Raw genomic sequence first — 21,922 nt, forward strand, 5'->3', positions numbered from 1 at the left:
GACAGAAAGTGATCAGGTACTGCAAATGTCTGGATCACTTTTGCAAAATAGTTTGCACATTTGCCCAGAATTGGAAGGCTTTATGTGTCCGGTGGATTTTTTCCTTTGATTCCCAAACTATTGGAATAATAATAATTTTATTGATTAGCCCTTAGGCCATATCACACTACCAAATCAAACAAAAAGGCTTGATAAGACTTGATTACACTCTATGTAGTAAGTTAAAATAAGATACTTATATCGATACAGTAAATAAATATGATAAAACTGAAGATATGCATCATATTTCCTTATCATCCCTACAATTTACCCCACATAGTTAATGTGGTTATCTATAAAATAAATTAGTTTAAAGAAAGGGTCGGGGAACATGAGCCCTTCCTGAAGTTGTTGAGCGACTTTCCCAACAGCTCTAGCCAACATGACTAGTTGGACACTGCAGTCCAACAGCATCTGGTAGGCACTCTCCCCAGTGAAAATGGTGTGAAAGAGTCGTGTGAATACATGTGCACACATGCACTACAAAGTGGGGAAAAACACTATAAAGAAATATGTGGGGTCATATGAGACTTTATATATGAATCCCAACACTTTGAATCAAATTCTGAACTGCTTTGACTGTGAATTCCTGAAAATACAGGAGTTGGACTAGATCAGTGGTTCTCAACCTGTGGGTCCCCAGATGTTTTGGCCTTCAACTCCCAGAAATCCTAACAGCTGATAAACTGGCTGGGATTTCTGGGAGTTGTAGGCCAAAACATCTGGAGACCCACAGGTTGAGAACCACTGGACTAGATGACCCTTGGTACATTATAACTCACATATTTGCAGCTAAGAGAGTTAGAATAAAGCTGGCTGGATATGTTTGCAATTCTTCACATCCATGAGGATGTAGAATTTTTATCAAGTCACACTAGCTATAAGTTCTACGTTAGCTTCAAGAGCAGCCTCATATTAAGTATATTGCAGTCATCATGCCTAAAAATTCAGAAACTATAGCAGGGGAAAACTTCGGCCCTTCAGTTGTTTTGGACTTCAATTCCCACAATTCCTAATAGCACACCAGCTGTTAGGAATTGTGGGAGATGAAGTCCAAAACACCTGGAGGGCTGAAATTTGCCCATGCCTGAACTATAGGTTCGTACTATTTTTAGGTGCTTTGTAGGAATTGATAGACGGCATTAATGGCAACTGCTTGATCAAAACTCATCCAAGATATGTACCTAATCTGAGGAGGAAATTACAACTCCATCAATCAAAAGAAAATCTGTGTCCTCCTTGATCTAGAAAGACTACCATCACCTCTGACCTATTTGAACATAATCAGATGGTCCTTATACACCTGGCCATAGCTTCAAAGCACAGATGCAAGACAGAAGAAGAACCACACAGATGTTTAATTATTCTATCCCCTCTGTAAAACTGATATAGGAATTAGAATAGCAAAAGCTATAAAAGACTCACCCGCCCATCTCAGACTGAGGGGTCGTCTTTGTGATAACAATGGTTTTCCCCAGTTTGGATTCCAGGTCCACCTTGTAATCTCGGTGCCGAAGAAGCTCGCGCTTGACAGGTTGTACTGGCTTGCCTGTAACACAGCAATAAAACATTATTTTTCCTTTGTGGAGAATTTCAGTTCTTTCAGTTAATTTTAATTCCTCTGTTTCTGAAAGAAAGTTGTATAATTTTGTTTGGCAGAGTAAGAACATCAAGGAGGTTTTATAAAGGAACAGGAGATGAAGTTGGTTGTATCATCTCTACTTGTATTCTCTGCATACAGTGATGTTTAATGAAATAAACCTGTGCCATCTCATAGATAAAATGTGACTAACCATCTTTCTTTTCTCTCTCCTCTGTAAGACGTTTCTCTGCAAGTTTCTCATATTCATCTTTGTCCCACTTCCGACGGAAGTCCAAGTTTTTAGCCTGTTGAACAGAAAGAAAAAGAAATGAAATCCTCATTGTGAAAAGATTGGGAGTTACCAGCTTTATAAACAGCTTGTGAAAGCAGCAAACTTGTTTAATTCCTATGTCTTCTCACATGAGAAAGATAATAAGAAGGCTCATGCAGGAAAATAAAACTCCAGCTACACAAAATTCATGAACATAATTCCAGCTGCAGTCCTAAGACCCTTACTAGATAGGAAGTACACGATGACACAGTAGGATTTCCAGTTAAATATATATAAGCACTGTAAGAATTATGAAAAGCTTGAAATACAATTACTCTTATTTTCCTGTAATAATGGTAATACAAACAATGGTCATGATTTTCATCTTAAAATAACTAAAATAAATGCTATCATGTGGAATTAGTGCCAGACCAAAAAGTAAAAAATGGTTATTCAATCCTAGCCATAGTAATATAATGACAGAAAACATCTGACAAGCACACCTAACTTTGTGTGGATACGGATGACAGGAACAACCATGATATAAATTATGCAATTAGAGTTATCACCAAGTTTATTTTTTAAAAAGAAGAAGCAAAATTCTACCTGGAGTGGTTTAAATCAAGACCAAGGGAGGTCACTTGGCTGGAAAGCATCAATCACTTTCATACTGAGCTTTTTTGAGTTCAGGGGAAATGCAAATAAAGAGTAGAATGTGAAAGAGGTTTATAATATTATTCATGGTGCAGAGACAGCAGATAGTTTTTTCTCTCCTTCATGTCTGAGAACTCTTATTTATTCACTGCTAACTGCAGCAAAACAAGGGCATGAGGTTTCTGATAAGCACAAAGTCATTTCAGTGGAGCCAGGGAAGAGATAGGCACTTACAACAAGGGTATAAAAGGTATAAATGCATGAAATGAAATTAGTGTGCTCTCACGAAATAAAACATGGTCAATTGAATTGATGGACAATAGGCGCATAGGAGAAAAAAAGAAAAACTGATTTTCATAATATTGAACTAACTCATGAAATCTGGAGCCACAAAATATGGTAATGGCCATCGGCTCAGGCAGATTTTACAGGGATGAGACAAAATTCATGAATGCAAATTCAATTAGCATCCAGCCACCTATATAATATGCTACCAAATCCAAGAGGAGCAGCTTTGAGTTTCCTTGTGGAGAGAAAAAGCAGGATATAAATAAATATTATTATGTATTGTCGAAAGGAGGAAACCATGAAAATGAACAAAATATGGCTACCAGTATTAAAAAAAAACTCTAAAATTACAACAGCAAAACAACAGAGAGGAAACAAACAAGGACATCTAATCACCTCTCAACAAAAGATTGCCCCAGGTATTGTCAGGCCATCAAATGCTAATCAAGGTGGTCGGTTGAAACATTAACACCTAGCTTCAACAGACAAGAGTCCTTTGTCCCACCCTGGTCATTCCACAGATATATAAACCCATTTTCCTAGTTCCAACAGACCTCACTACCTCTGAGAATGCTTTCCATAGATGCAGGCAAAATGTCAGGAGAGAATGCCTCTAGAACATGGGCATATAGCCTGAAAAAACCTACAACAACCAAATATTATTATTATTCCCCCTACCAAAAAGAATGGGAGCAGGACAATGATGGAAATCAGCATGTATGCCTCTTCTTTCTCACTCTACTTGTATCTTGATGAAAGTATAACATAAAGGTTCATAGAATCTGACCAAACAAAAAAAATATATCATCAACATTTAAAATTGTATTTTAGGAACCACAAGTACTCCAAAACAGTTGGTCACAAGTTGGTATTTCATGATGAGAGAAGAATACAAGAAAGATTAACAGCAGCAGACCTACTCTTGAACCTATTCAATATTAATGCATAGACACACACAATGTTATGTTAAGAGCATTGGTTAAATCACGTTCTGTTTTTTTAAGCATCACAACACCTATAACAATGTTATCAGCAAATGCCAAACACACTCCATTTTTGGTAGCAAAATAATTGGGTCATTTGGCATGCTCACCTAGCACATGAAGCCAGATGATCCACAATGGGCATTCAGCACGCAAACCTGGCAATGTGCTAAGCAGACACTCTCTTGTGGTCTTTAATATAACCCTCAGCCAGCACCTGAGTGTCTCCATGTGCCAACCCTCCATCCATCTCGATCCATGCTTTTCAAGCTCCAAACGGCTCAGAACAGTCGGTTCATAAGCAACAGTACGCTGGCCTCCATCTCTCTGGAGGACCATCAAGATAAGTCTCCATTTCTAATGTGTCAGCATTTAGTGTCTGTGGATAATAAGGGCACTTTAGCTGTACCTTTTAACTATTTTTAAAAAGGAGAACAGCTCCAACATTTCTTCTGTTTTTAAATCGAATTTCAAAAATACCCATGTTATGTCTGTTTCAAATTATTGTTGCCTGCCCAGAGCACTCAAGAGAGAGAAGAGCTTCACATTTAAATTATGTTAAGTTTTACATTTTTAAATTGTTACTAAGCCTGAGCCTAAGGGATTGTGAGAATGAGAAATCTAAAATAAAATTAGTCAAGCATTTCTGCACAAGCATTTTAATCTTAGCGCTGCTGCTTGTTCCTTTTTTTCCACTGCTTCCCAGATACAGGTCCTGAATTTTAGTGGAAACCTGGAGGTCTCAGCAAAACATTACTCCAATATTATGCCCCGTGCCTTCAAGAAATAAGCTTCCATGCATGGATTTAATCTGCAGGTGCCACCCCAATATCGCATGTCGAACAGTGCTGTGGGCAAGACTATCAAAGACAGGAAGAAAGGAGTAAACTCAAACCCCACCCATCACCTCTGTGGCAGTCAGTATAAACTTCTGTATGCAAGAATCTCTGGAGCAAGGCTTTTTGTGATGTATTAGAAATGAAGTTACAAAAATGTTGTTAAAGAGTAATACAAATGTACAAGAAGTACTCTTAACAAGAGAGCATCCTTCCAGAACCCAATTAAAAAGGCCATATAATCAGTAAGCATTTCACCAACTTGACACTTACATATAATATAGCCCCAATTATTTCATTTGGCACAAGTAAATGGAATAGAAATGGTCAGCATAGAGTAAAAACCTGAAATTACCATTATTTATATTGATTTATAAAGTTATTTTTATCCTGTCCTTCAGGGATAGGCATTTAGAAGGCAGTTTACCAGATAAGAAGCTAGAATTAAGAACTTTGAAACAAAAACAATCCAAAAAACAGCATCAGATTAAAGCACAGGTTCAACAATGCAAACTATGAAAAGTCAATCATATTTTTACCAGGAAAGAGAAAGCCAAAGTTCACTAGGGAAGGAGTTCCAAAATTGATTGGCCACAATTAAAAAGGTTCTGTCCTCCATAACTTGAGCTCTCTTCCTGGGGTCCAGAAAGCATGTCCTCCAATGCTAAGTATGATCTGGGCCTATCCAGAGGGATACAGATGGTCCTCATAGATAGCCTTAGCATATGCTGCACTACTAAACAAGGCAAAAATTGACCTAGTCAGACAAACAAAGAACAGGAGTATATATGTATCTACCCATGTTTGCATGTATTTTTCAAGATGGCTATCACATCCAGAGAGCCCTGTGACTCCTGCCAACAACAGATCTAGACCAAGTCTGAGACATGCCCCCCCCCCCCCCAAAAGACGAACTGTAAGAAATGGTGGGATCTAAGGGACAATATCAGAGAAAGATGGGAGTTATAGTTCACCCACATGAAAAGTGCACTGTGAATCCCATCAACAATGAACCAAACTTGGTGCATAGACCCACCATGACCAACTTCTACTACTGACATGGTTTGGAGAGTAATGACAGATGTTGATGGGAGTTATAGGTCACTCATATGTGAAATGCACGGTGAAATCCACTGATGATGAATCTGGACCAAACTTGGCACACATACCCATCATGGCCAATTTCACATACTGGTGGAATTTGGGGGGATTGCCCTGGGATGATGGGAGTTGTAGTTCACCCATATCCTTATGTGTTTTCTAATGGATCCATTCATAACACTCAAAACCAAACAATGACTACTTCTATTGATTATCTTTACAAAATCCCTAACCTGGGCATTGCCAGGTAACTAAGCTAGTATAAATATAATTTTTTTTTAAAAAAACAATGAAACCATTTAAGTCTTTAAAACCATCAAATACAATACATAAAATACTGCACAACCTTCCGAAAATCTCAATCAACTGTCCTTAGGATGCCCTGCCCTCATAAGTTCATAAATGCACAGGGGAAAATGTGAAAGGAAAACAGAGACGAGGCATGCTGGTTTCTCTAGGGAGGGAGTTCCAGAGTCCGTGAGCAGCCACCAAAAAGATTATTTTCTTGCCAAAAATATGAACTTTGATCTTAGAAGTCTCCAAAAACAGCAATTCACTTTTGAAACAAGCTGGGATGGGAGGGCACATCTGAATATTTTTGGTAAGCCAAGAATCCGGCAAATCCTGAGATTATCCCAAGCTTATCCTAGCTCCCAGACCTGGTCAAATTGCCCGTTGTAAACACTGCTCAACAGATCTGTGTAAAATTCTATCATTCCCATTGTCTGAAGACCTCAAATCTCCATGTTGGGAAAGCTTCCTTCTTTCCCAATAAACCAGAGAAAGAAGCCAAAAATCAACCCTGGATTCTTCTTCTGATTTTATGAGGGAAACAAGCAAGAACATCAGGCATCTGCCAATTTCACGTGCCACATAAAACAAACACCATCTTTTCCACAGTCTGTTTAGCATCTCTCTCTGCAAGCAAGAGCAAATGGAAAGTGGCAGTCAGCACGCTGAATTGTTTCTGAGCAAATGCTGGCTTGTTGTGACATTAGAACAATCTCAGTCTTAAAAAGAGGGTGGCTATTCAGTATCACTCAGAAAATCCAATTAAAATGTATGGATCAACACTGCCCACTGCTTTGTGTTCTTTATCAACAAAAAGGTGACATTTAAATACAATTAAAATAACAAAATGAAGGTACTTTTAGAACAGAGACACAGGCTTTCAGAAAGGGCAGCTCTGCACATGGGAACATGAGCACTCAAGCAAATACAAGAAATACTAGAAGGTATATACCACAAGGTGAATTCAAATTCTGTACTTGTTTTACATTCTATGCTGACGAACTGGCACAGAAAAAGAGAGGTCTGTGAAGGGCAGGCTATGCCTCCCCACCTCATGTCTTTGAGGGAGGAACAGTCTCAGCTCTCTCTGTCATATTTCTCATTTGCTTACATTAATAAGCTCATCAAAATGTGAAAAACCACCACCACCCCAACAACAAAAGACTAATTTCAAGGAAATGCAGCGCTGGAATCAAAGCGTCCTGCCACCCCACCCCCTGCAATCCTCAAAACGGAATCACTGCAAACGACAGTTGCAAATTAAAAAGAACCCCAGAGACAGGTTGAAACCTTGATTCATTTATTCCCAGAGCCTGTTAAGCGGTTTAAACATGTCATGACTAAGATCATTAGCCACTTCTCCAGGTAAAAGAAGAAAGAAGATTTACAAGGCAGAAATTAGGGAGGGGGTATATTTTCCAGATTCAACCACAGTGAAGCAGTGTTATCGCAAATCAAAGTTGGCCTGTGCCTGGAGAGAAGGCAATTTACTAGCTGCTTCACTTTTCTCCTAGATAATAAAAAGAAGCTGTAGCCTTTTGAAGATCTTTTAGCCGTGTCCCTAGGCCAGGCAGAGAGAAATGAATCAAACTCAACTTCTGATCTTGCTGTAATAAGGCCTGGCTTGTGATTCCAAAGAAACTTTTCCAGTGTGATCAAACGAAGGATTTGCTGGAAGCCCCAACATCTTTTAACAAGTGCTTAGCAGCTACAGTGAATCTCTCCCCAAGAGATGACATAAGCTATGAAGAAAAAAAGACCTCGGGCCCCTGCATTCATCATAGGGCACAAAAAGGGAGGAAATGTTCAGCTTCATAAAACAAGTTGAAGTCAAAGCTGCCATAATAAAAGGACTTCTGATCCAAGACCTTTGTTCTTAACACTTGCACAAGTGCATTTATCAAAACAAAAGGCACATTTAGGTAGCAAAATGTTTTGATAAACAAGAGTACTATTGACATTAAGGAGAAGAAAAAAGTGACTTTGAGCATTAGAGGGAGGAGGCTGCAACAGGGCTTTTCTAATTCTAAATTACGGCTTAAGGGCATCAGATCCCGTCTGATCTTGAAAGCTAAGCAGGGTCAACACGGCTCAGTACTTGGATTTGTGTGTGTGTGTGTCAGGAGCGACTTGAGAAACTGCAAGTTGCTTCTGGTGTGAAAGAATTGGCCGTCTGCAAGGACGTTGTCCAGGGGACACCTGGATGTTTTACCATACTATGGGAGGTTTCTCTCATGTCCCTGCATGAGAAGCTGGAGCTGACAGACAGGAGCTCACCCCACTCCCCGGATTTGAACTGCTGACTGTCCTGCCAGCACAAGAGTTTAACCCACTACACCACTGGGGGCTCCTAAGTACTTGGATGGGAGGCTGCCAACTAATATCAGATGCTGTATGCTATATTAGAAAGAAAGGGACTGGCAAATCCATATCTGGGTATTATTTGCCTAAGAAAATCCTATGGGATTTATAGGGTCGTAAGTCAACCAGCAACTTGAAAACACATACGCACAAAGTCCTCAAGCGGAAGAGAGAAGTTTGTTGTTGTTCTATTCAGAGAGTGGCAATCTTATGAATGAGAGGCACACAGGTCTTGCAAACTCAGCTGTGACTTTCTCAATTGAGTCATTCCACATGTAGTTCATTCTTACTCTTTTCTTACTGTTTTCTCCTTTGCCAAGCATGATCTTTCTTTCCATTGAGACAAGTAGTCTGATGGTATGCCCAAAGAACAACACCCTTGGTTTAGTTATTTTGGCTTCTAATGAAGATGACTAGGAGGCAAGTGTTTTTGTTTGGTTTTGTTTTTGTAGTATAATTGTCCATCTCAGGCCAATCCACCTTGGCTTCCAGCTGTAGACCAAAAGTCTCAGTCATACATACCAGGCACTGATCCTTGGCACAAACCAGAGCTTACCAATCCCCAGTTATGCCTTTTTTCCCCGAGAGTAAAAAAGTGTCATTTACTGGTCAAGTCTCGCTTATCCAACCTTCGCTCATCCAACGTTCTGCATTATCCAACGCAATCTGCCTCCCACCCAGATCCACAGCTGTTTCAATACATTGTGATGTTTTGATGCTTAATTCGTAAATAAAGTAATTACTACATAACTTTACCATGTATTGACCTGCTTTTTCCTCTCAATTTGTTGTAAAACATGATGTTTTGGTGCTTTATTTGTAAAATCATAATGTAATTTGACATTTAATAGGCTTTTCCTTAATCCTTCCTTATTATCCAACATTTTCGCTTATCCAACATTCTGCTGGTCCATTATGTTGGATGAGCGAGACTTTACTGTATCTCTGAAGAATGGAGAGAGATGAGGTTTGGGCTTTTCTCAGTGGCATGTCTTGCAATGTTGTTGGTGCCTTACTTTTCTTCCACACAGCACATTAAAAATTGGAACCATTCTCTACCTGCTTGCAATGCTGGTTTCATGCACCCTGCTCCTTCATGGCAGATTGTGTAGGGTGCTCTATCTGTTTACAGACAGATACCCTCCAATCTGGGCTTTTGATCTATAACAGGCTTCTCTTCTGTCTTCTTTGTGTATACTACCTTACCAGTCACATGAGGAAAATGTTATTTGGGGGGGGGGGGGTACTGGTGAAGTAGGAACATTGAGAATGAAAGGAGAAAGACAATGAGATGTCATATAGAAACAATTTATCAACGTACAGTAATAGGTCATATGAGATAAGAACAATTTAAATTAAAAGAGAAAAACATCGAGGGGGGTGGGGTTTGAGGTGATGAATAAAAGATGAACTTACAAGAATTTGAATTTTATTCAAATTGACTAGATTGTTTGTATTAATATTACTTGTCAAAAGTCTTAACCCAATCACCAGCAGGGGGTTAACCAACAGAGTAGCCGAATGTCCATTCTAAGGTCGAGAGCTTATACAAGAGAATCCATAGCCCATAGTTAAATCAGAATCCAAAAGCCAAAGTCCAAGGGCAAGTGCAAAGATCATGAATAATAAAGAGCAAGAGTCTGAGGTCGTAGCTCCAGGCACTGATGTTGTAGCTAGCAACAAGGTACCACACTTGAGCTCCCCAAATACTAAGTTCCCAGATTTTCCCTATTGCTGACTTGTTTCTCAGCTAATCTTGAGAGAACCTGCATAGTTCTACCTTTTTGCAGGTCCACCAAAGCTGGGACACTTAACCCTTCCTCAACCTGCTCAAAGGAGCATGCTTGCACTTGTGCTGTAGGCTGAGGAGTGGTAACTACTTTCACGCTTCGATGCATGCCTGAGGAAGCTGCTGAACTCCAGTTCCAATGCTGACCCTTTAACCAGCATCTTCTCCCCCTCGCTCTCTGGACTATCCACTACACTTGGGCTATATACTAAGTTTAAATATATTTGTCTATACAACAGAGTCTCACCGGCAGAACGCTGGATAAGCAAAAAAGTTGGATAATAAGGAGGGAATAAGGAAAAGTCTATTAAATGTCAAATTACATTATGATTTTACAAATTAAGCACCAACCAACATCATGCTTGACAACGAATTGACAGAAAAAGCAGTTCAACATGTAGTAATTACTGTATTTACAAATTTTGCACCAGAACATCTCAATGTATTGAAACAGATGTGGATCCAGGTGGGTAATACAGAACACTGGATGAGCAAAGGTTGGATTAAGAGAGACTTTACTGTATTTAGCAGAAGCTGAAATGCGACTAAGTAGAAACAATAAATATAATATTTGATTCTTGCTTTAGAAGGGGACGGTTCAGTTGGTGGGGTTGTTAAATGGATGGGGGCAGAGTAGAGTTTGTTAGTTTTAGTTGGCATACTATGAGGTTTTTATTATATTTGAGTGTTTTATTTTCGATTTTATTGTCTGTGTTTTTAATATATATATATTTGTTGGATTGAAGTTACAGCTTTGAAAATCTATAAAAAATTTAAAAAGAGAATTTTCAACCCTCCCTAATTGCAATACCAGCTGTCATAAGAGTCCTAAAGCCCAACATTGCCCATGGAAACCTCTTGTTTAGTTTTGGAGAGAGAAAGCTCCTCCTCATTGCAATTGTTAATATTTTGCTTTATTTTTTTTAAAAATCATTTTTCTTTAAATTGCAACTGGAATTGTACCTTGACAGTTTCATAGTTTTAAAAAAACATGCAAGAGAAGAACAGTTCAATTAGTTATTCATATTTACAGATGGGTTATGCAGCATTGCAATTATAATAATGTTAGAAAAGAATTTCATTGTTTCGCAAAAAGTTAATTTGTTTTTGTAATTACCATAAGTATATATTTGCTGTGTTAATAAAGTTAATGGTTTAAAAACAGGCCATGTTATTTGACAAAGGGAGGACCCTAACAGCAGAGTGCGAAGATGTCCCTCCAATTCCAAGCAGAAGTGCTGATATTCAGACCTCCAGGCAGCTTCAGGCTAGAGCTTTGCGGTGCTCTCTAGGGAGGCAACACAGGTTTTAGAACAGATATAGGGAACCACAACACAAAGCTACTGCAGGCACCAACCAGGTGTTTAGCCAGCTTTGTCAAGAAGGATGAGAACCTACACACAATTTCCCATCACTAATTGGACACAACAGAGGGGATTCCCCTGTGTGCCATTCACCACTTGGAACGCTGAATCTCACCTTCTGGTTCTTTTCGTCTCTTATTTTAAAAAACCTCTGAAATAAGAGCTGCACATAGAGATACATATCTGAATAAACCCAAGAGCAAAGACAAGATTTCCAGCATCCTTCATTTAATAAGAACTTAGTGTTTTTCTAATATCTAAATCAGGGGTCCTCAAACTTTTTAAACAGAGAGCTGGGTCACAGTCCCTCAAACTGTTGGAGGCCCGGATTATTATTTGGGGGGAAAAAACATGAATGAATTCCTATGTGCACTGCACATATCTTATTTGTAGTGCAAAAAACACTTTAAACATACAATAATTAAAATGAAGAACAATTTTAACAAATAGAAACTTACTAGTATTTCAATGGGAAGTGTTGGCTTGCTTTTGGCTGATGAGATAGGATTATTGTTGTTGTGTGTTTTCAAGTCGTTTCAGACTTAGGTTGAACCTGAGCGAGGGCTGGGTAAATGACATTGGAGGGCCGTATCCGGCCCTTGGGCCATAGTTTGAGGACCCCTCCTCTAAATGATCAATAATCCAAAAATATCGGAACCTCATGGTACTATCCTGGTGTTACTGTTTTTCAAATGTGTTTCATTTGCAAACTAAGATACATCTGTACACATAAGGCATCCACACTTTTGTACATATCGCAAGCAGGGCCTTTTTAATAACCCTTTTTAAACCCAGCGTTCTAATCTGTTAAGATGTTTTTGTATTCTGATTCTGTCCTCTGGAGTGGGCTTCCTTTTTTTCCAAACAGGCATTTGGTCACCAAAGTCTGCTATGGAAAGGAACAAGTACTCACTCAGTAAAATGCTCTAGCATACCCCTGGGAGCAGATAACGTAATGGGAAGTTTAATGTCTGAACATCAAGAACCCCTGGTGGCGCAATGGGTTAAACCCTTGTGCTGGCAGGACTGAAGACCAATAGGTCGGAGGTTCGAATCTGGGGAGAGCGCGGATGAGTTCCTTCTGTCAGCTCCAGCTCCCCATGCGGGGACATGAGAGAAGCCTCCTACAAGGATGGTAAAGCATCAAAAATTTCCAGCTGTCCCCTGGGCAACGTCCTTCCAGATGGGCAATTCCCTCACACCAGAAACAACTTGCAGTTCCTCAAGTTGATCCTGACATGAAAAAATAATGCCAATATCTTCATGGGTAACTTAGATCAATATTCCCCCAGTTTCTGTACCAGAGAAGCACTAATAACCCACTAACAATCCCTTTATCATCTTGATCAAAGAACAGGAGATATAAAAGAAATTCCATCAAGGTGTCACAGTTTTCATCCAGTCCTCCACTTAGGGTGTATTTTGACAAGTCCGCAAAGTAGATCTGGACATTAATGATTACATAAAGGCCACATGAGAACCATCTTATACCAAACCCATACAGACAGTGGTTGTGGAAGGCTAGAATGCCAGACTTGTCACCTAGAAGACACTGGAGGACCGTATGTACTCCCACTAAAATAAATACACACACAAATAACCCCTTTTAAACCCAGGTCTCTAATCTGTAAAGGTCATTTTGAATTCTAATTCTGTCCTCTGGAGTATTAGCTACCCCTCTCAATTTGGTGTCATCTGCAAACTTGATAAGCCTGCCCCCTAAACCTTCATCCAAGTCATTAATAAAGATATTGAACAGTACTGGGCCCAGGACCAAACCCTGCGACACTCCACTAGTCACTTCTTTCTGGGATGAAGAGGAACAATTGCTGAGCACCCTTTGGGTTTGATACCTTAACCAATAACAGGTCCACTGAAAAGTAGAATTGCCTAGCCCACATTTGATTAGTTTTCTTGCAAGCAGGTCATGGGAGACTTTGTCGAAGGCCTTACTGAAATCAAGATATGCTACATCCACATCATTCCCTGCATCTACCAAGCTTGTAACTCTATCGAAAAAAGAGACAAGATTACTCTGGCATTACTTGTTTTTGAGAAATCCATGTTGACTTTCAGTAATCACAGCATTCCTTTCTAATATTTTCCCAGTTTCAGACTCTAGGTGATTTACAACAGATGAAAAACAGTGTTTTCGAATGTAACTATAAGTAATTATTTAGCTATATTTGAATAACACAAGCAAATGTTTGCTAAAATGTAATTATAGTGGGAATGAATTACTAGGACCCTTGAAATGCTTTTTAAAAAATAATTTTCCAAACTGATGTCTACTCAAATAATATTATTGCAGACATTCCTAGAAAGGACTTATTGTGTTGGATGAAGGCAGGTAAAAGGGCAAATACCAGTCTAACAAGTGCAGGACTTGTATGTGATGGCTTTTTAAAAAAGTTATATTAATTTGTTTCCTTATGCCGAGTCTCTGGTTTGCCAGCGGGTAAAACCACTGAACTGCTGAACTTGCTGACCGAAATATCGGCAGTTCAAATCTGGGGAGCGGGGTAAGCTCCTGCTGTTAGGCCAGCTTCTGCCAACCTAGCAGTTAGAAAGCATGCAAATGTGAGTTGATCAATAGGTACCGCTTCAGTGGGAAGGTAACGGCGCTCCATGCAGTCATGCCAGTCACATGACCTTGGAAGTGTCTACAGACAACACCGGCTTTTCAGCTTAGAAATGGAGATGAGCACAACCCCCCAGAGTCAGAAATGACTAGACTTAATGTCAGGGGAAATTTTTACCTTTCCTCATGCCAGGGTTTTTAAAAAAGTAGTGCAATAGTTGCTGACTGTAGTTTTCTAGAGCCAATTTCCCTTTACTTTTTACTATTTCCCTCTTTCTCCATGTTTGTGTCTGTCAACTTGAGATAATACTTAAAATATTTGAATAGGACTCAAGAACTCCAAAGCATATGCCATAATAAGTATTTCAGTGCTATAGTTGTTTTGTTGTTTTGTTGCTTTGTTGTTTTTCTTATAATAGCTAGAATAACTAAATCAGTTGTTATTTCGTGTAAAAAAATTAATTTTATTCTTAACCAATCAACCAGTCTACATACAAGCCAAAGAAGTATGAGACTTTTACATGAAACTCAGTATTCAATGTGAGCTTGCAAGGACAATTTTCCTCAGTATGGTTATTGCTACTGTTTACATAAGCATTGACACTCTCGCCTAATAACTGAAAATAGATTATAATATTTGCTCAATATTTGACTGGCCAAATAATCAAACCCAAGTGAAGCATATAGAAAGAAAACGAGTGCAGCATTTGCCAGCACTTTATCTTCACAGTAGAAAGAGAGACTGCTGTATGGCCCATAATTGTTCAAGAGAGCCCTCTGCTTCCTTATTTCTGCTGCTTGGTGAGGCTTTATCCTACTCTGAATTTCTTTTCAACTATTCTGTCACTCTGGTGGACACAAAACTCTAAGGACTGGCCCATTTGGAAGCAGCAACACTTGATGTGTTGTTTGGATTGAAAGGGAACAGAAAATATTCCCTCGCAGCTTCAGCAAGGCCTGCTTTGTAAGCTGACAACAAGATGAAGCCTCCATAGATAAAACCAAGAGGGTCTAAACAAGGTCTGCACAACCTGTGGTCCTCCAAGTGTTTAGAACACCTGCCCACTGAACAAGCTGGCTAGAGCTTCTAGGACAGGGGTCCTCAAACTAAGGCCAGGGGGCCGGATATGGCCCTCCAAAGTCATTTACCCAGCCCTCGCTCAGGGTCAACCTAAGTCTGAAATGACTTGGAAGCACACAACAACAACAATCTTATCTCATCAGCCAAAAGCAGGCCCACACTTCCCATTGAAATACTAATAAGTTTCTATTTGTTAAAATTATTCTTCATTTTAATTATTGTATTGTTTTAAGTGTTTTTTTGCACAACAAATAAGATACGTGCAATTTGCATGGGAATTCATTCTTTTCTCTTTTTTTTCAAATTATAATCTGGCCCTCCAACAGTTTGAAGGACTGTGACCTGACCCTCTCTTTAAAAAGTTTGAGGACCCCTGTTCTAGGAGTTGGAGGCCCAAACATCTGGAATCTGGTCTAAACCTAGCCCCTTTGAATGGGCTTGTGGACACACAAATTTCTCCAACAAGGGTTTGTGATGCTTGAGCACTAAGCTTTGCAACAGACTGTACATGACAGCAGGTTTGTGGATACAAACTCGAGCAACTGTAAACTAATCTGGTTCTGTGCATTATTACCTATGACAATCACCAAGACCTTACAAAGAATTATGACCAAACATTCATTGTAACCATTTAAACTATGGTTCTCCTCACTCACATTCCTTAATTCTAAGATATATGAGGAGTGCAAAGTTCACAGCTTGCAGAAAATACTGTCTGTCACTACCATGCTATTAGTAAATTCAATGCATCTTGATAGCCTGGAAAGTCTTGGGCTCATCTAAGTGCACAAGATAACACTGCTCTTCAGCTGTATACACTAATAACAATGCATTTCCCCTAGTGACTCAGCAACCCCCTTACACTGCCAAATAAGAACACATTCTCCAATATATCCTCATTGTTCACAAGCCTTGCAATTAAGAATGAAACCACCTGTTGTTAGCAGGACAGTTGTATTTCTGGCTAGGGAAATTCACTTTGACATGTTTAGCTACCCATATAATCCGTGAAGTCTCACATTAATCAAAGCTCTGCAAGCAGATCATTTAAGAATGCCTCTCCGCAATAATAATAACATACAGTTCCTCTATACTCATAACAAGGAAATGAAAACGTTAGGTTGGTGCTTCTTTCCCCGTGGCAGTTAAAAAGGAAGATGGGAGAAAGAAATGAGAAGAAAACTCATAAATTGAGATTACGATTCTTTACTGAAGATCTGCTGCCTGAGGTGCTATAGGATTTAGCAGAAGCTGCAGCACACCAGATATTCCATTAACAAGAAAGATATGCCTAGCACATCTGAAATTCCACACTACAATTCCAGTGCAAAAAGAAGTTGACAGAATTGCTCAAACAGTTGACATGGACAGCAAGGAGAAGAAACACACCTCGGCCATATCCTGTATCACTTCAAAACATGGCTATATCCCCTGTCCAAGTAACAAAGGATCTTTACACCAGCTTCAGACTTAGCATGGAAATTCCTCCCAGTTGGATTCACAGAAACACATTGATAAATTTCTCAGTCAGATCAGTAATACTACATATTGTCTTCGTAGTAACTTAAGACCCAATCACAACACAGAAATCTCTCACAGGGAGATCGTAACTTATACGATACAGTATTTATTGCAGGCTTCTTTCAATTTATGCACATTAAGCACTCATAAGAGAAAACTCTGATAATGGAAGATAAGACACATTGAAGAAATAACTTGGCCTCATAAGAGAACCTGAATGTACTCCTAAGCCTTCTCTTACCAGGATATGAAAAGGCAACTCATCTTCAGAATCCAGATACAACATCCAACCCCACTCCATTTCAACAATGAAGGATGCTTAGACAGAGCATCACAAAAGCAAGGAAGAGAAAGGGGAACAAGTTCTATAATTGTTAATGGCTGCACAGAGCACTTAGCACTCCACATGACTGTAAGGTCTTTTTGGGCAAAACCCTTTTAAGCCATTATTATTGTCAGTGAAATACTTATGAACATGTCTGCTTTGCAGGACCATAGCATGGAATGCTGGAGCAGAATGTTATTACGTGTATTTTATTTATTTCAGACATTTATATCTCGTCCTTCTCACCCCCAGAGGGGGACTCAGGGCAGCCATCCACATTCACTGCAGTTCCAGAGAGATATTAAATATAAAAACTCATATCATAATAATAAAAAATAAAACTTTATTTATATACCGCTGTATCTTTCAGAGGGGACTCAGGGCGGTTTCCAAATAACAGACACCAAACATACAGAGTAAACAACATAAGCATAAAATTATCAAAACAACACAAGCACAAAAATTATCACAATAACACATATATATTAAAAATAATCCTGCCTGTTCTTCATGCCTGTTTGTTAGGGCCAAGAAAAAATGGATCAAGGCAATTAAAAAGGGCCCAGCTGAGGCTAGTGCAAAACCAAAATATGGGGGGCCAGGGAATTGGGTAAAGTGCTATAACCAGCTAACAGCAATAGTAGGTATGGGCCTGTGACTGCTCATTTCCAGGGCCTATTAGAGGAGTGACCGGGATAATAGGTGGGAGGTACAAGGTCATATTCTCACAATGTCTAGGGCTGGGCATTCTCAAAGGCCTGGTAAAACCGCCAGGTCTTTAAGCTCTTATATTAAAGATCCCCGCCCCCATTTGATGGGAGAGTAAAGTATAAACAACTAGGTAACAGCACTCCCTCTTCTCCTTCATTCTCCCATAAACAACAATTGTACATCCAAACTCAAGACACTGTATTCCAGCTGCTGCTACTTTTTACTTACTGCTTCATGTGTCTTCCTTGCAAACCACAACTGGTCCCTCCGAGATCCAAGACTCAGCTCACTACTTTCAGTACAGGTGAGAAAACCACTCTCTGACCAACTCAGATGGCTAGGACATCCTGGACTGTTCTTTGAGGCTTTTAAGTATGTAATGAGCACTATACATATTCCTGTCCATAGTATGAAGTGCCATTACACTGACATGTTATATCGAGGGACACTGTGCTTCCTCCCCTCCTGCCTAATGAACCACTGAGTGTTGCTCAAGTGACTGGCCAGCAGCTCCCCATTTCTGTTTACTCAAACCTGGGATCTGATCCTGGGATATAGGGCCTGTCTGGGAGGGCTCTACATTTATACGGAGATATGAAAACCTATATTTTTAGATTTTTTCAGAGACAACAGTTTAAATACATTTATGACTATGAAAAACTGAGAGAGATATTCTTCCAAGTCTATGTAATCCCTCGTAAGGCTCTGAGTTAATCGCAATCACTATATTTCATAGCAATGAATTCCACAAAGTTGTCTTTCTAAGCTATGCTTAGGGGTTCCTCTTTAAGTCTCATGTATTATAGCTTCTCCAGAAAAGGAACCTATTCTCACTGTTTTCTGTGTTAAAATTTGCTCTTTGAACTCATAAAGCAGGGCAGGGCAAAGTACAGCCTGCATGTAGTCCTTTTTCTCCATCCTCTTCATATATCCCAAAATTTTAATTAAAACAAAAAGGAACTGTGGTATTTTGCCATTGACATTAATTGGTTATGACACAGTCAAATGTAAGCCACTAAATATTCTACATCCAATGAGGAAAATAAAAAAAATCACTGTACAGTAGTCAAGGTGATTTCATAGTTCACTTAGTTTCTGTCAGTTTAATAATCAATATGATATTAAAGTCAACTCAAGTACCTTTAAGGTTCGTTTAATCAAATATACAATTAATAGTAATTAATCAAGTTGGAAAAATGGTAATTAACTGAATGTTCAATGAAGAATATTTAATTCATCTCAGCTATTCTAAATTTTATTTTAAATATATGTAGCTAACTTTTTTGTATTTAAAACTTTGTAAACCCTACACCTGCAAGAGCCGAAATGAAAAATATCCTCAGGCACATGGCCAAATAGAAAGTAGCCCCAGGTCCACTTAACTGTCCCTGATATAAAGCAAGGCGTTCAAAGATAATGAGATGTCTAATCATATAAAGTTAAATGCATACCAGAACATTCCTGTTGTGGACTGAGGTGAAATGAGGTTTTTAGAACATCCTACTAGATGCAGCAAAAACTCACTTAACTCAATGCAGTAACTTGTGCAAGTCTGCAATTGATAGCTTTGAAAACATTTTTGATCAGCACAGGTACCAATTAAATAACTCAGATACAAACTGAATAACTGCAGGTGTTGGAAGGTGTTGGTGTTTCAACCTCAGTTTCTGTTGTGCCTAAAATATTACAATTTCCAAGCAGATTGCACATACCACTGCAAAGTCCTACATCTGCATCAGTTTCGTATCATATGCACATAGCTTGCTTAAATTCACTGATTTCACTATGTTGAGTAACATCAGATTCTTTCCAGAGGACATGTTGGTGAGACCATCAAACGATGCCAATCTGTATCAAGGAACTAGGACGTAGTGAACACATGATCTTATAGTAGCATAATAGCCCTAACTTTCTGCCATATTTGCAAAGCATGACCACAGAAGAAAGTGACTGTAGTGAAATGAGAAGTAACCATTAACACAAAGTGTGATTCAAACTCTAAAATATGCAAGCCATACTTACAAAAACTTTCCAAAAGCACAGAGGGATACCAAACTAAGTCTCAAACATACAATTTTAAAGTCCCTGATTGGTCTTGACCTTTGACTAAAGCGTAAGGCAATTTATAATTATGTATGGAGCTCAAATGTGGAGTTTGTTTCCAAAATGTACCAAACCCATCTAAACAAATTTTACAGGAATAAAAATAACTGTGCTGAGGATCTGTATTTTTCTTTGTCGTTCATTGCAATTTTCCTGCTTTGATCTGTACATAATATTCTATTCCTAGCTAACAATGTGTTCCCACCTATAACTCATTTTTTTCATTTCATTTTATTTTATTTTAATTTTTTGGATTTGGTATTCTTTGGAAAGAAACCCCAGAAGTGAGCATAACACTTGGATCTCCCTTTAAGACTCAGCATGAGCCTTTCTTACTCAAAATTCTTTGGGTCATAAGTGCTTTGGATATTTTCATGTTTTGGAATGCCTGCATACACGCACATAATTCATATTCTTGGAGCTAGGGCCCAAATGTAAATATGAAATTTATTAGTGGTTGCAATACACCTAACCTGAAGGTAATGCTATACAATATTTTTAATGATGTTATGTCAGAAAGCAAAGTTGGCACTCTCTCAGCTCCAATGTGGAAAGAACAGAATACATTTATTGTCATTGTAAATGACAATATTTATGCTTTCTCCAATACACACCACAAAAACAACACACCCATCCCTCCACACTCCAACCACCACTGCACAGACCCCAATGTCAAATCAATGCAAAACCATGGAGTTCAACATAGTTACAATTCTAGGATAAAAGCTATCTTTCAGTGTGTTTGTCCTTGTCTTTGTCATCCTGTACCATCTGCAAGATGGTAATTATTAAAAAAAAGAATATGCTGGGTGAGATGGGTCCTTCAGAATATTCTGAGCTTTCTTAATGCAGCTGGACTTACAAAGTTCTTCCAAAGAGAGGAGAGGGCAACCAATGATTCTCTGTGCAGTAGTGGTTACCCTTTGAAGTGCCTTCCTATCTGCTACTGTGCAGTTACCAAACCATGCAGTAGGTCAGGACACTCTATATGGCACAGTGGTATTAAGTCACCAGCAGTTTTTCATTCAGTTGGTGGTTCCTTGGAAGTCTCAGGTGCAGTCTTTTCATCAATGATGCCGTTTTCGTGCCCCACAATTATTGTATTAATGGCATACAGAATGTAAAAGAAAATAGCAAAAGAGAATAAAATGCATATAATACAGGTATGCCATTCCCCCATAACCTCTGGTCCCACTCTGCGAAACAAATATCTAAAAAAAACAACCTCTATTCTTGTCTTTGCATTCATAAATGTTCTGAGTTTTCTTGACGCTGCAGAACTTATGAAGTTCTTCCAAAGAGGGCAACCAATGATTCTCTATGCAGTAGTGGTGACCCTTTGGCGTGCCTTCCTATCTGTCACTGTGCAGTTATCAAGTCATGCGCAGATATAGTAGGTTAGGGCAGTGGTAGAAAGTCATCCACAGTTTTTCATTCAGTTGTTGGTTCCTTAGACATCTCAGGTAGTACAGTCTCTCCTGGGCACTCTTAACCAGCGCTGCTGTATGGGTGTCCTAGCTCAGATCCTCCTTAACAGGGATACCCAGGAACTTAAAACTGGCCACCCATTCCATTTGGTCCCCATTTATGACGAAGGGCTAAATTTCTGGTCTGTTCTTTCTGTAGTCTACTATGAGCTCCTTCGTTTTATTGATTTTAAGAACCAGATTATTGTCCCTGCACTAATGATTCCAAATTTCGGTGTATCTCAGATTTCCGAATCCTGGATAATAATAGTTCAGGAGGATACAGGTTTCTGTTTTGAGCTGTATCAAATACAATGTTATTAAAAACATCTCATTCTCCCTCAGGGCCCATCAACACAGCCATATAACCCGGAATATCAAGGCAGATAATCCACAATATCTGCTTTTAACTGAATTATCTGAGTCCACACTGCCATATAATCCAGTTCAATGTGGAAGGAACCTCAGTCCACAACTTCAGAAGATTCTGATGCAAATACAGCTTTATAGGACTTGTATTTAAAAAAAATATTTTACAGATTTGAACAAGAGTATCAAGGCTATTTCTTTATTTA

At 39.0% G+C, this 21,922-nt stretch overlaps 1 protein-coding gene across 1 annotated transcript in view; it reads right to left on the reverse strand.

Moving 5' to 3' along the window:
- Positions 1-21,922, reverse strand: part of ZMAT2 (zinc finger matrin-type 2) — a 35,932-nt gene that overhangs the window by 11,986 nt on the left and 2,024 nt on the right. Inside the window, exons 2-3 of the mRNA XM_060774168.2 lie at positions 1,833-1,926; positions 1,465-1,588 (exon numbers count right to left, since the gene is read on the reverse strand). Of these exons, the coding sequence (XP_060630151.1) occupies positions 1,465-1,588; positions 1,833-1,926 (218 nt within the window). The remainder of the gene's footprint in view (positions 1-1,464; positions 1,589-1,832; positions 1,927-21,922) is intronic.

The sequence above is a fragment of the Anolis sagrei genome, chromosome 4 (assembly GCF_037176765.1).
Source record: "Anolis sagrei isolate rAnoSag1 chromosome 4, rAnoSag1.mat, whole genome shotgun sequence".
Classification (NCBI taxonomy): domain Eukaryota; kingdom Metazoa; phylum Chordata; class Lepidosauria; order Squamata; family Dactyloidae; genus Anolis; species Anolis sagrei.